General features: G+C 38.6%; 1 protein-coding gene across 2 annotated transcripts in view; it reads right to left on the bottom strand.

Annotated features, from left to right (window-relative positions):
- The window catches only part of ADAMTS12 (ADAM metallopeptidase with thrombospondin type 1 motif 12), a 534,685-nt gene that overhangs the window by 363,553 nt on the left and 155,107 nt on the right, over window positions 1-16,025 (bottom strand). For both annotated transcript variants that reach the window (XM_020995368.2, XM_020995376.2), the window contains exon 3: window positions 13,019-13,193. In XM_020995368.2, the coding sequence (XP_020851027.1) occupies window positions 13,019-13,193 (175 nt within the window). The remainder of the gene's footprint in view (window positions 1-13,018; window positions 13,194-16,025) is intronic.

Below are 16,025 nucleotides of genomic sequence, written 5' to 3'. Positions count from 1 at the left end.
CTTGTGGTCCATGCAGGCCAGCATTCTGCAATAGTTAACAAAGGAGTACTTTTTGACAAAGGGATGGCTTTAAGGCACACCTAGTGCAGCATCTGAAGTTGTACTTTGAAATTAACCCCTCACGTGGCAGCTAGGTTAAGCAGTGGATAGAGCACTGGCCCTGGATTCAGGAGGACCTGAGTTCAATCCGGCTTCAGACACATAACACTTACTAGCTGTGTGACCCTGGGCAAGTCACTTAACCCCATTGCCTATCCAAAAAAAAAGAAAGAAATTAACCTCTCAGGCCCACCTACAGCAGACATGAAAGCCCTAACTTTTAAGTGCCACAGACTCAAAAAGACTTGAGCCTGGTTCAGACCAGAGTACTTTGACCTGCATCTTCATAGATTATGTCATATGTGGATTGGTCCCACAGAGAAGAAAAAGTCAGTGGTCAGGGGCCATATATTTGAAAGATAATCCCCAATGCTATTTCAGACCCTAAGAGGCAATATTATAGGTAAGTGGCAGAGGTAAGGGTCAAGTAATGGAGATGAAAAAGTAGAGTGCTGAAAAGAATAGAGTAGGTGTTGGAGGGAAGAACTGAGTCTCAACATTGTTAAATAATTCTCTGCTGTGTGACTTATCAAGAGTATGAAACTCTGACTACACAGATGCACTGGAATGACACTTAAGATGTTAACCTGGTATCAGAAAAGAGGCATGAGATGGGAGGGGACAGGACCACACAATGGGGACAAGAGCCCATAGCACAGAGTGGTCAGTAAAAGGCTCCTATTTCAAAAAAAAATAAATGAAGTCTAAAATTACATGCAGAGTTTTTTAAAACTCCTTTCACGGTTGTTAGTCCTGACAGAACAAGATCATACTGGTCAGAGACCATTAAAATCAGTTTAGATTGGTTGTCTCTTTCTACTGCTATCTTCACAGCCCTTCTATTTAATAACCCATAGACATGGACTCAATTACAGTGAATCAGAGGATCTTAAAATAGGAAGGACTCTCGAAGGTCATTTAGTACAATCCACCAGTTCTGTATCCCTTCTCATTTCCTGTCAGCACCTTCCTCCAGGGATCTAATGCATATGTGCCACCTATATACCAACTTAGTATCTTAGGCAGGCCTCTTTTTCCCAGGTAGTGTCTCATGCTCCAACCTTTATTAAGAATCCTTCTAGGGCAGCTAGGGTAAGCAGTGGATAGAGCACTGGCCCTGGATTCAGGAGGACCTGAGTTCAATCTGGCTTCAGACACATAACACTTACTAGCTGTGTGACCCTGGGCAATTCACTTAACCCCATTGCCTAACCAAAAAAAAAAAAAAAGAATCCTTCTGTCGTTAGAAAATTATCTGATAAACTAATTCCATCCAGGCAATAGCCTAATGATTGATAATAACTTTGTGGTTTTCCTTAGCCCAAAGATACTGGAAGTTAGACAGTGTAAACCTTAATTCAGTCACAGGGATTAGACCTAGGATTTCACTGGAGTAGGGAAAACCTGGGGGAGGAAATTTCTCTACAAATGTCTGTTAGCATCTTTTCTACAACTTAGTGTTTTATTGGATTGCCTAGAGCTGCTGTTCCTTGCCTGGGGTTATTCAGCTTGAATGAGCCAGAATTGGGAGTCATACCCAGGTCATTCTGGCCCCAAGGACAGCTCACTTTCCATGCTGCCTCTTAACTCAATAATAAAGACTGAAATTTAGACAGCCTCTTGCTGAAGTGCTTTATATATATTATCTCTTTTAAGCTCCACAGAATGTCTGAAAAGTAGGCACCACAAGTATTATTCTCCTGATTTTAGAGATGGGAACACTGAGGGTCAGAGATGTTAAGTGACATGCCCATAGTTACAAAGCTAGTAAATCACAGGGGCAGAATTTGAGCCCTGGTTTTTCTAACTCCAAGTAGAACAAACTACCCACTAGTCAGAGAGAAGAATCACTGATGGACTTTCAGGCACTATGACAATAGCTAGGGAGAGATTTTTGCAAATAGGGTCTTCTTGGAACCCCTCAAATCACTGCCTATTTTGCCTAAGCATGAGGCTGACTCGATCGGCAACACTTATACACACCCAGAAATGACCCTCAAGAAATCTTAATACTTAAATCTGGAGGGTTCACTCTATTGGTAGCTCATGAACAGAACATACAACATGTATGGTGTTTGTATCTGTTTCTTTGCAGCAATTTTGGTAAGAAAACACTCAGAGTTCATAAATCCATGTTGCACAGAAAGACAAAACCACTGTCCTCTAGGAAGAAATAGCTGGTATGAGGAATTCTTTCTGAATGATCAGATGCATGAAGATCTCACTTAGAAGAAAAGAAACTGAGGGATGTGGACAGATCAATACTCTAGGAATGGCCAAAGTTCAAAGGAGAAAAGGTTAACCTAGGAAGAGTATCTGGGTAAAGAAAACTGAGGAACTCTGACATAGCCCCTCCTGGCCATGGTGCAGCAGGCACCATGCTCACTTACAACCAGCCCCATCTAGATGGGCTCTGGCCTTTGTCACCCTCTGTAGAGAAAAGAAGGGAGGTAGGTGTTTATTAGTGTCAGTAATGTTCTTCATTCAGCTCCCAAATCTTAATTAATTCAGAAATTTATTTTCAACAAAATACTACCTAGTTAGAGAGTTGCCCTTGACATTTCAATAGTTCAGATCCACTCAATTCAGTAGCTATTCACTACCTATGTGCCTGGTATTTAGCATGGCATAGAATAGTGAAAGCACATCAGACATAGATAGGGAGTCCTGAGTTTAAATCCTAGTTTTGTCATTTACAAGCTATTCAGTCATGGGTAAGTCAAGGCAACTCACTGAGCTTCAATATATAAAAATGGAGTTAATAAAGCTTGTGCCATCTCCTGCCCAGGGCTGGAGAAAGCTCTCCACAGCGCAAAAAGTGCTAGCTACTTGTCTCTCTATCTAGTCATTTCCCTATTTATGTTATAGAATTTATTCCAAAAATGATAAGTATGGACCCGCCCCGCCTTTGAACTTTAGCTGGAGAAATGGATAAAAGGCCAAAGACTAGGGCTGCTTTTCTCTTTTATTAGGGGAAAGAAGATACAATTCAACACAGAGCCAAGATGTCCAGTTTAACAATTGTTTCAAATACTCCCTTACTCGTTTACTTCCCAGTTCAACCTAGAGGTCTCTTCTTACTTTCATCATCAGACTCAGGGCCAACCACACACCAAGACCAGTTCTGGCCCTGTACAGGAAATACACAAGGAGGCCCTATTTGGTTCAGTATAAAATTCTATACTGGGGTGGTGAGGATGGGGAGGGGGGGCGGCAGATGGGATCAAAACCCCTGCTTATTTTTTGACTATCTATTGCTAAGACTATACAAAGGAAGGTATATGTTTATGTATGTTTATAGGTATATACACACACATAGGCTAACAGCCTATACAGGAGAGAAAGAGAGACAGAGAGACAGAGAGACAGAGAGAGAGAGAGAGAGAGAGAGAGAGAGAGAGAGAGAGACAGAGAGACAGAGAGAGACAAAGAGAGAGACAGAGAGACAGAGATAGAGAGAGGGAGGGAGGGAGAGGGAGAGACAGATGGACAGACAGACAGGCATGGGAAGATGGAGACAGATGATATACACACACACATATGAGGAAACTAAGGGTCATAGAAATGAAGTCATTTGCTCATGGTCTTACAGCTATTAACACAGTGCCTGACTTAGAGTTAAGTGCTTAACAAATGTTCTACCTGTCTCTTGGTAGTTCTAAGGCCACACAACCAACTATATAGCCTATGGCTTTCACTTTTTCAGTACAGCCATGAATACCATGAATTAGAATATTTGACATTGATACCCTAGGTGTCTCTTACAAGTGAACAAGGAGCTGGGGCTAAGAACAGAGTAAGAGAAAGAAAGTGCATTACTAACGTGGAAATATGTTTTAACATGATTGCACATGTATAAACTATATCAGATTGCTTGCTGACTTAGAGAGAGGGGAAGGGAAGGAGGGAGAAAAAAATTTGGAACTTAAAATCTTATTTAAAAAATGAATATTGAAAACTGTCATGTAATTGGAATTGTAACGTGTAATTGGAAAAATAAAATACTATTTACAAAAATAAATAAATATTTTAAAAGAGAGAAAGAAAGTAGATTAGATTGTTTCAGGCTCCCTGACACTAACCTTAAATGAGGAGGAAACTCAAAACAAGGGAGAGATCACCGTGGGTTAGGATGGTTCAGGAAAGGGAGCCTGGAGCAATTATAAAAAATGAACTATCCAGACAATAGGTTGGAGATAGGAGGTATTCCTAGCTAGGGGAAGAGAGGTGGAAATAGGAATAGTATGTGATAATAGTAGATATTAGTATGTGATACTATGTCACACACAAAGCACTTTATATATGTTATTTCATTTGATCTTCACAACAACCCTGGAGAAGGTGCTGTTATTATTCTTATCTTACAGATGGGGAAACTGAATCTGACAAAGGTTAAATGACTTGCCCAGGGCTACCCAGCTAACAAGTGTCTAGGGAAAGATATGAACTCTGGTCTTTCTGACCTCAAGTTTCATGCTCTTTCCACCACTCTATCTACCGACATCTTGCTGACTCCTGATAATTCCTACCTAACCATATTGCTCTTTTCATCTTGGTTCAAAATCAAACCACATTCCAGTTTCCACTGCTCTGATGTATTCTCCCCACCCACCCAAAGATGTATTTCCTGCTACTCTAATGAGAAAAAGATGTGACTATCAGCAGGCACTTAGGAAAATTTTGAAATGATGTGTTTTAAATGAGCTTAGGAGCCAAGAAAGATGAGGAAAACGTGTCATTTTATGACTCATTGCAATGTAATCTTGGGTAAAATGTGAAACTGAATAGACTCTCAAATACATAAAAACATATCACAGAACTTGAACCGACTTACTTGTATCTGCTCACTGGTAAAAGGATTGGGGGGGGTGAAGCTACAAGAAAGACACTTTGTAATAAGGTCAAGAAAAGAAAATGTATCTAAAACCTATGGAGAGATGCATTATCTCAATGTGTACTTGAGTCTCAAATCTGAAACACAGAATGCTGTGGTAGATAGGCAACAAGTTTGGACAAGTTTGTTAGAATACAATTGTTTGATGGTTATGTATACAGGTAATATCAACTGTAACCAAATCATGATACAGTGTTCTACTTATAAATGTAGTACCAGCATAAGTGCACAAGTACTGAGTCTAATTTTCTCACTACCTAATGCACTTTCTATTCAATGGATCAGGCCCTTCTGATCTGAAAGGTGCCTGTTAACTAACTAAGGTAGTCCCTGCACAGTCCAAAGAGAACTGGACATAGGACTAGTTAATTGGATTACTTAGATTTTAAACAAATAGTTCAAATATGTATTGGGAGGCTGGCACTCTATCCACTGCACCATCTAGTGCCTCAATGGATATAAAACACATTTCAAACCTTGAAGTGCTATACAAATGTAAATTATTATTGTTAGCATTATTATTAGCCTCCAGTTACCAGGCCTCTGGTCCAGTGACAACTTCATTCCCTGAGCCTTCTGCTGCAATCTCGCTGAGCTCAAGCAACATTTATGGACAAGATAGGGATGTGCTGGTAAATGTTCAACAACCAGGCTGAGGGTGGTAAGGATTATTAACATTTATTAATTATCATTAATGCATTATTAACATTTTCTTAAGCCTACATGATCAGCAGAACAAGCCTTGATTTGTAGCAATTGCCATTTCTGAGACAAATGCTCATGCTGAAAATTTAACAATTGCTCTTACAAATTGGTTAGAGCTGGCTCCAGCACACCTTTAAATAAGGCAGTAGTATCCTTTCCTCAAGAGCTTACAATCTAATTGAGGAGATGATGCAAAATAAAATATGATAAATGCATAAGCATTACTATAACTACAGCAACCCAGAAGCACTTCAGGAGCAGTTGAATATCACTGCCAAAGTAGAGGTGATATTTAGTTAGCAATATTTAAGAAAGAAGGGCAGTGACTCTTGCTTGTGTTTAAGCCTGGGAATAACATAAGCCAATTCTACCAAAATTTACCAATGAGGGAAAGATGATGGGTTTTAGAGGTATAAATTCAGTTCAGCAAACATGAGCTAGGGACCTGAGAGCATCCAATGCAAACCGTTAATTTTGTAGATGAAGAAACTGAGGTCTAAAGAGGGAAGGTGCTTTGCCCAAGATCACATAGGTAGTAAATATCATGATCCAGGTAACCCAAGAAAACTTCTAAAGGGCAAGAGAGGACACCACTGTACCGTTTGGGCATTTCTTGGTATTTGGAAGATGTGATGACCTGTGGTATGCCCAAAAAAGGGAAGAGGTTGGAATTATCAAGGGAAAGGCAAATCTGGCATATGTTTCTTCTCCTCAGGCATCTTGTGAACCTTTAAATTAGCTTTGGAGCCAGAAGAAGTGATTTCTTGCTACCCAAACCAGAAGAAAGTTTCTATTTGTTGGAAGGGCAAATCTATTATATAGAGATAGATAGATAGAGATGGAGATAGATACACACACATATGCATATATGTGTATAAACATATGTAAGTATATATATAATATATGTATATATTATACGTATATATACATATCTACAGATACACACATATCTACACACACACACACACACACATTTGTAAACTGTCTCATAAATTAACTGAGATCACATCCTGATACTATGTGTGAAATTAGAGGAAGCCAGCTAGATCCCACTTTAGCAGCCCTCGATCCCACTAACCGCCCTCAGTTTGTAAGCTGCAGATGAGTTCCAGGCATGCATTGTGAAGCCAGCAAAACATTTTGTAAATTGGGGATCTCTAGAGTGGCTTTGATAATTTTGAGATGACACTGATGTTAATGAACTCACCCCAAGGTGGGATGGATAAGATCTAGTCCATCACCCACTACCAAAACTCTATAAAAATGGGATCCCAAACCCATCACCCTTAGGTATTCCTCTACTTGATACAGGAACGTACTGCCTGCTGAGTGCTCCCAACTCCAATCTGCAATTATGTGAATGACAATCTGTGCGCCTCTCTCTCCCTTGTGTCTTCCCCACGCTGCCTGCCTTCCTCCTCCACACTGTCTGCCTCTATTCTCTCTGTGATTTATTAAAATGTTATGGATGCTTTACTCCCCACTTGCTGTGAGCATGATCTTTCCCAGGGAGTATCCAAAGAATGGGGTGTGTTCACCCTGACCCAATAGGAACCCCTTTGGTGGTTCCCTTCCTTTGGCTCATGAACTGGGAGCTCCAGGCCTCAGACTTATTTTGTCCCACGTCCTATCATGCGTGAGTTTGGTGCTGGGAATCCATTGGCAGAAAGCAAGAGCCTCACCCTAGAGGAGGCTCCCTCATTGTTAGGTCATTATAGATAATAATGATGCAGATGATGAGGACAATGGTGGTGGTGATATAATAACGATAATTAATGGCAAAATGATTACAGCAAAGGAGGTGACTGAAACTCTAGCTTCACTGTTAAAATAGACAAATAGTAGGGCCAAATAAAATCCATAATTATTGGTTCAAACACTTCAATGTGCTTCATGAATTATTAGCAACACATTTTACTAACTTGCTCTCAGATACAAACCTGACCTCATCTATCTTTGAATTTTTTTTAATTTTAAATTAATGTTATTTTTTCTGTTAATGAAAATCCACTTTCTCTCCTTCCTATCTCCCTCCCACTGGAAAAAGACAAAACAAGAAAAGTAAAATCCAAATATGAATAGTCAGGTAAAAGAAATTCCTGTATTGGCCATATGCAAAAATCATGTCTCATTCTGCCCCAAGTCCATCACTTTTCTGTCAAGAGCTGGATAACATGTTTCATCATTGGTCCTCTGGCTTTGTGGTTGCTCAATCCATTTGATCTCATCTTTCTTAACAGAAAGTATCACATTACCCCAAAAGTATCATATTGCCCCAAATGAGAATATCAATAACCCCTCCAACGAATATAGTTCAATTAAATGTTTATGCACATTATACAAAGCAATTGCCCCTTGTATTTTCAAAAAAAATCTATAAATGGTTAAGATAAAACAATATATTGGTTGGGGAGCCTAAAGGAAATGCCAAAGAGTTTTAGGGGTATAAAGAGAAATCCATTATTGATTCGATACTAGAAAAGATGCTCCAAAGTGACACAATTTACTACAACTCTTATGTTATTTTATTGATTTTCCCAACGCCTTTGACTATGTTCCACATTCTTGGGTCATCTATATACTGAAATTGTATAAAATAGATCCAACATAATAAATACATTAGAACTTCTTTAAACTCTTAATGATTATTGAGGACAAAGGATATGACCAGGCAGTTTTCAGAAGAAGAAATCACAGCTATCTATAATCATATGAAAAAATGCCCTAAATCTCTATTGATTAGAAAAATAAAAATTAAAACATATCTGAAGTAACACCATACACCTATCAGAAATGAAAAATGCTCCTGGGAATGAGGGGAAATTAGTACACTAATAAATTGTTAGTGGAGTTGTGAACTGGTCCAACCATTCTGGAGAATAATTTGGAATTATGCCCAAAAAGCTATCAAACTGTGCATACCCTTTAACCCACCAATACCTCTACTGGGTCTGTATCCCAAAGACAGCAAATAAACAAGAAAAGACCCACGTGTAAAAATATTTATAGCAGCTCTTTTTGTGGTGGCAAAGAATTGGAAATTGAGGGGAAACTCATTAATTGAACAAGTCATGGCATAATGATTATGATGGAGTACTACTGTGCTCTAAGAAATGATGAGGGAGTGGTTTCAAGAAAATCATGGTAAGACCTATATGAACTGGTGCAATGTGATGTGAGAAGAACCAGGAAATCATTGTGCATAGTAACAGCAATGTCATGATGATGATCAACTGTGAAAGACTTGGCTACTCTAATCAATACAATGATCTGAGACAGTTTGAAAGGACTCATAATCAAACAATGCTATCCACCTCCAGAGAGGGAAATGGTGAACTCTAAGTGCAAACTGAAGTATAATTATCTCACTTTTTGTATTTTTTGTCTTTTTTGTGATACATCCAAAATGGAAGTATATTTTACATGTTTTCACATGCATAATTGATGTCATTTTGCTTGTCTTCACAGTAAGTGGGGTGACTGACAGGGAGGCAGAGAATTTGGAACTCAAAACTTAAAAAAAAAAAAAGAACATGAAAAATAAATAATTTTTTAAAAAATGTTGAGGACATCCCTCTCTGCAGATAATGTTTGTTTATGTGGGTTTTATCTATTGATATTTACCATGTTAGGAATGTAAACATCTTAGTCTTCTGATGAAAATAGTTTTGACCTCATAAACTTCCTGAAAGGGTCTTGGGAACCCCCATAGGTCTCCATATCACATTTTGAGATTCTACTACAACATCTGATGTCTACATGGAAAATTATTCTCTATTGAAAACATACTACCAACACAATAATGTCAAGAACAATTGATATTAAATGAGGCATCTCCTAAGGAAACAGTGGACTAAAGTGCCTGTTTTCCCATAGCCCTTCAACAATCATCATTTCCCTTTTTAGTCATCTCTACCAACATGACAGGGGTGAGATGCAATGTCATTGTTTTGATTTTCATTTCCATTATTAAAGATTAATTATTGTGTCTCTTTTTGTTGACATTTAATGATATTAAAGCATTTTTCATGTTTATTGGTAGACAAATTTATTCCCTTGAGAACTCCATGTTCATATACTTTGGCCATTCATCTATTAGGCAGTCATTGTCATTCTTACATATTTTAATCAGTTCCTTATATATCTTGGATACCAGACCTTTATTAGGGAAGCTTATTGCAAAGATCTGTCCCTAGTTAACAATTTTCCTTCTGATTTTAACTACATTGATTTTGCTTGTAAAAAAAAATTATATTGTCCATTTATCTTTTATAAGTATCTCTATTTTTTCTTCAGTCATGAACTTACCCTTTGTCCACAGTTGTAAAAGATATTTTCTTCCTTGCTCCTCTAATTTGTTTATGGTGCAACCTTTTATGTCTAAGTCATATATCCATTGTGGCATGTGGTATGAAATCTTCATCTAAATCTAATTTCTGCCAGACCGCTTTTCAGATTCTCCATAGACTTTTGTCCAATAGTGGGCTCCTTATCCTAGTAGTTGTGGTCTTTGGGTCTGTCAAACACTATGAAACTATGGTGATTTATTTCTATACACTGGATACCAAATGTGTTCCACCGATTTACTTCTCATCCCCAAACTCTTAATCATTTGCACAAAGAAATCACTTAATCCCCCTACACAATAGTCGACTACACTTTAAATATAAAAGAATAGTAGCAGGATATGAGAGAACATTTCTATCTGAACCCCATTAAAAAAAGAAAACAAAAAATAATAATGTAAGTTTTCAATAGATTCCATCAAATAATATGAAAAAGCAAACTGATAATGATAAAGATGCTAATAATTCAAATTTATGTACAAACAACTTGGAGCAAGGCTGAAGGCTGAGATGTTTTGTGGAAAATGTATGTAACTGAAAGGAGAGACTTCCAGCTGGGGTATGAGCATCGAGCAATGCCCTTCAAATGCTATGGCTCTGTCTGAGACAGCTAGTCAAATAAAGGACAATGAAGCAATAACTTCAATGGACAGGAAATCAAAGATCAAAGCCTCCATCTATTTTCATGACACAGAGAAGACATCTCAGTCTCTTGAGTTGCTTTGCTATATAGAGACTATGCCAATCCTACAGAGCACATTCACAAAGCTGCTAATACTTTTATTTCAGGGGCCTCAGAGAAGTTAAACAACTTATATGCCAACTTCTATCCTTACCTCTCTTCTTAAAGCAACCTCTTGTTTTCTGACTTTGTGCTGTTCCTCACATAAAATGCTCCATCTCTTGATATGGGGCATTTTCACTGGCTGTCCCCCATGCCTAGAATTTTCTCCTTCCTCTTCTCTGCCTCCTGCCTTCCCTGACTTCTTTCAAGTCCCAGCTAATTCCCACCTTCTACAAGAAGCCAATCCCATTCCCAGTCTCTCTTAATGTTAGTGCTTTCTCTCTGAGTTTACCTACAATTTACCCTGTACATCTCTCATTTGTACACAATTCCTTGCACATTGTCTCTCCTATTAGACTGGGAGCTCCTTGAGATCAGAGACTGTCATTTGCCTTTCTTTGCATTGTACATTGTAGATGCAGGTGCTTAATAAATGCTCGTTGAATGACTAACCTTTCCAAGCCTTTTTCAGCGTTGCCTTTTCCTAATTTCCACATTGTTAGCCAACTTATCCCTTGCAACTCAAGATCCTTTTCCCTTATGTACTGTAAACTCTATAAACACGCCATCTCTCTGGTCTTCTTTTGAGAATCAGGGTATTGGACATTGCACAGAAGTTGACAATAGGACAAACAGGTTCAAACCCTTTTTTGAAAATTTACCATCTGTGGGACCATGAAGTATCTCCAAGCCTTGGTTTTTGCATCTGCAAAATGGAAATAACCACACTAGTACTACCTACACCACCAGGTTGATGTGAGTAAAGTGCACATGGAAATAGGAGCTTATCCTATAATTTTCAAAGCTATTTCAAAATCTCAACAGACACCTGATAATCAGTATCAGCCCTCCTGCATACTAAAAGAAGAAAGTCTTACACAGTTTACCTCCAAAAAATCATCCCATAATCAAGGTGAGAGGAAGTGTCATTGCAACCACTCTGATACCATCCAATGTATGTCCTGCGTGTGTGGCATGATGTAGCTTGTTCACCATGGCATGTATGCAAAGTAAAATTAACGAGGAAAATATCAACAATAACCAAACCATAATATAGTGATAACTGGATCTGCCACCTAATAAGGTGACCTTATTTTTTCATTTTTCCTGCAAATGATCATAACAACTCACCAAAACACAGCATTTCCAGGTTTGTCACACACTCTCCTCAAGACACCTTTATGAGAATGATAGTACAAGCATCCTCATTTATACAGATGGGGAAACTGAGGTTCAGAGAAGAGAAGTAAGTTGTCCATGGTTACACATAATAAATATCAGAGCTGGACTTCAAACCCAGGTGCCCTGATGTCAAATCCAGTCCTCTCTTCACTATACCTATGCCATATGTATTGTCAAATATTTATCAAGTCCAGTGATTCTCAAACTTTTTGGTCTCAATACACCTTTACACTCTTAAAAATTATTGAGGACTTGGGGAAGGTAGGTGGTGCAGTGGGTAGAGCACCGGCCCTGAAGTCAGGATGATATGAGTTCAAATCCGTCCTCAGACCAAATACTTGATACTTACTAGCTGTGTGACCCTGGGCAAGTCACTTAATTCCAATTGCCCCCCCAAAAATTACTGAGGACCTCTGAAGAGCTTTTGTTTATGTGGGTTATATCTATCAATATTTACCAAATTAGAAATTTAAATATACTAATATTATGATGAAAACAATTTTAACCACATAGACTCCCTGAAAAGATCTTAGGGACTCCCAAGGATCTGCAGGCTATACTTTGAGAGTCAGTGGTCTAGTCCTTATTACATGTAGCTGTGAAAAGCTATCTGATAATATAAAAGCCAAATGTTTTATATTTGTAACATTAAAAATAATCAAAATGTTTTTTATTTCTAATATCCACCTCTTAAAATATTTCTTTACTTCTTTAAAATATAATTGACCATTCTGATCAATAGCATCACTTACTATGTTCAGAGAGCCTATAAGTTCTTTTCTTCCATTTCACAAAAGAAGAAACTTTAGCACAAACAAGTGAGCCGATTTAGATAAAACAAATCAGAACAAGGCCTAGAAATAGAAACCAATTTTTTTCTGAATGAAGAAGAAACAATATAAACAGGGCTGTACAAGAAAAGGCATTTTGGAATAAACACCTTAGTTTCTAAAGATCCCACTTCCCAACTACCCCTCTCAAACAGTAGAAAAAAGAAGGTCCCCATACCATTTAATCCACAAGCAGGTTCCTTTTGTTCCAGAGAGCCCCACTTCTTCCTCAGAGAATCTGGATGTACTTGTCTCTTGTAAATGATATGTAGGTGATGCTTTCCTTCAACCAATTGATGCATTTTAACAGGTTCAATGAAATAGTCTCCATGTGGCAGGCGAAAAAATCCAGTCTGAAAATATATTCAATAAGATTTGGATCAACTTCTTGTAAGTGAAAGAAAAACTGAGAGAAAACAAAATTGTGTAGATGTTGCTGCTTACTGAAGATCAGCATTTCTGTCGTTCACTATTCAGCCCCAAACATACATTTCCTCCTCTGTATGCATCTAAAGGGCTGTCCAGTACTGCTACCAGTCACCAAGTAGGATCCCTCAATAGTAACTTAATGATGTGCATGAATGACATGGCCTCCTAATAACTTCAGCACTTTCTAAACTGCCCGTGGGTATATTATCCAACCAACAGCCTTTCCAGGTACTCTATTTGAACTCCCTGCCATCTTACCCTGACCTGATGCTTCATCTCTTGGAACCCAAGCTAAGCTCTCTTGATTGGTGAATGAGTAAAAACCTATGTACTCTACTGTATCTAGCTAGCCCCAAATCAGTGTCATAGGCCCTCCAGCTATTTACCCCTGGTATCTTGCTACCTGCTCTTCTGACACAAGAATATACCCTCACCTCACCCCAGCCCTAGCTTTCTACCTCTTACTTTTGGCACAGTACCCAAATCCAGAAAGGTCATGTCAATTAACTGCATATGGATAGACTCTCCATCCCTGGACTCCCAAAACCAATTCTCTTGGTCACCACTTCCATTGTATGTGTTGAATACCCAACTAAAATCAACAACACATGGAAAAATTCCCAACACATAGAAAGTCAGCGATTTAATGTTTTTTTTTATTCATTCATTGATTCACTCACTTATTCATTCATTCATTTAACCATTCCTCTCCATTGGCCTAGAGTGTGAACTGCTCATCACAAGGTTGCTGATGCAAGAACAGGTAGGCTAAGATATAATCATGTTATCTACAAGAAGCAAGAGTTACACACAACATGACCAAGGCATCCTCATTGCTAGACCTGTTCCTACCCCATCTTGGAATAGAGCCACCTGCTGGCTCTCTACAACTCACTTCTGCACAGTACCAGTGCTCATGGCTATACCACTCAAGGGGGAATTTTAGAGGCAGAGTTCAAGGTTGTTTAGTCTAACCTCATCATTTTACACTCAAGGAAACTGAGAAACAGAGAGGTTAAGCAAGTTGTCCTAGAATTTGAACCCAGTTCTTCTGACCCCAAATTCAGCACTCTGTCTATTATACCATGTTACCACAGACCATCCCTTATATCATGTTCCTCCTCTGGGAACCTCATTCTCCCATCTAGAGCAGAATATCTGTCAGAAAGAAACATTTTGATGGATTGCACTTATGAGCTCCCCTGTTATGAATCTAATACTTATACCCACACACACATTAATCCTTTTCCAGAATGCTCTCATTTGGGTTGACAGTTCCAAAATACAGTTTTTGACTTGGAGACAGGATAGGAGTTGGACCTCTGAGACCAGCCCATGGACCCTGAATCTCAGGGTAATAACAGGACCTGAGAAAACCAATCTGAGAACAAATTCCCTAAGAAATATGTCACTCCAAGTTAATCTATGGAAAATCCCTAGTCTGCCTTACTATGTATGCTGAGTATTATGATGCTCAGCATCATAGGCATAAAGATGATTCAAACAATCAGTGAATTACAAGTAAAAAAGAAACTCATGAAAGAAGAGGTATCTTGTTGCCAGAGATAACTTAATTTGGCATCTAACAACAGCTTAAGGGGGCCACTTTTGAAATTTTATCTTACTTTTTTTTTGGTCTACATTTGTTTTCAGTCTCTGGGGACCTCCCAGCATGGAAACTCCCTCCAAAAATTAAGTAACTTGTCGATAGCCAAATAGAATATATGTGTCAGAAAGCAAGACTTGAATCAAGATTTTCTTGACTTCCAAGTCAATCTTCTATACAAAATTGTTTATCTAGGTGGAAATAACTAGTTCCATACCTTAATTAGTGATATTCTTCAATTTCTATTGAATTACAAGTCAAGAAGGACCACAGCAAACCCATCTGACCCAGAGTTCCAGTCATCCTGACATAGGACCCTGGGGTTTAGAGCCATAAAGAACCTTAGTGATCGTCTAGTCTAGCGGTGTCAAAGGCTTCCCAAAACAGATTGAAATGTAATTGGGCAATATTTAACAAAATAAATAAAAATATGATAGAATTTAGATAATGTCAATATAGAGTTTTCTCAGTGAACATGCGGATCACAGAGATCTTTTGCAGGGTTTAGTAGCCCCTCTTCCTGTCTGAATTTGATATCACTGATCTAGTGGTACCATTTTTACAGATGAAGTAATGGAGACTCCAAGAGTTTGTCATAAAAGGGAACAGATGACAGAACTGGCATTCAAGCCACATTTTTTTTTCACTCCAAATCCAGCACTTCTTCCTGTTGTTCTTTTGAGGACTGTCATTTTCTCGGTCACTGCTTTTCCTTGAAGGCTTCTCACAGGAAGAATCAAGGCATTAAAACATCTGGAAATAGACTCCATACAGCTCAGGGATTTGGTTCCATTTCTATAATTAAACATAAGCAGAGTGCAAAAAGAGAACTTGAATCTGATGTGGATTTTTAGAGTACATTTTTGCTCTATAGTAACAAAACAGGTCTCCCAATAGGGCCAGGGATTCTGTGAACATTGTGTGACTTCTATTAAAATGAATATCACTTTCCTAAGAGAGGCAACTGGAGCAGCTGGGATGCAGTGGCTAGGCCTGGAGTCAGGAAGACTTGAGTTCAAATCCAGGCTCAGACACTTACTAGCTATGTGACCTCTTGGGAAGGTCACTTAACCCTGTTTGCCTCAGTTTCCTCATATGTCAAATGAGCTGAAGAAAGAAATGGCAAACCATTCCAGTATTCCTGCCAAGA

The sequence above is a fragment of the Phascolarctos cinereus genome, unplaced genomic scaffold, assembly GCF_003287225.1.
Source record: "Phascolarctos cinereus isolate Bilbo 61053 unplaced genomic scaffold, phaCin_HiC Scaffold_4;HRSCAF=312, whole genome shotgun sequence".
Lineage (NCBI taxonomy): Eukaryota > Metazoa > Chordata > Mammalia > Diprotodontia > Phascolarctidae > Phascolarctos > Phascolarctos cinereus.
This window is presented reverse-complemented; position numbering and strand designations above follow the sequence as displayed.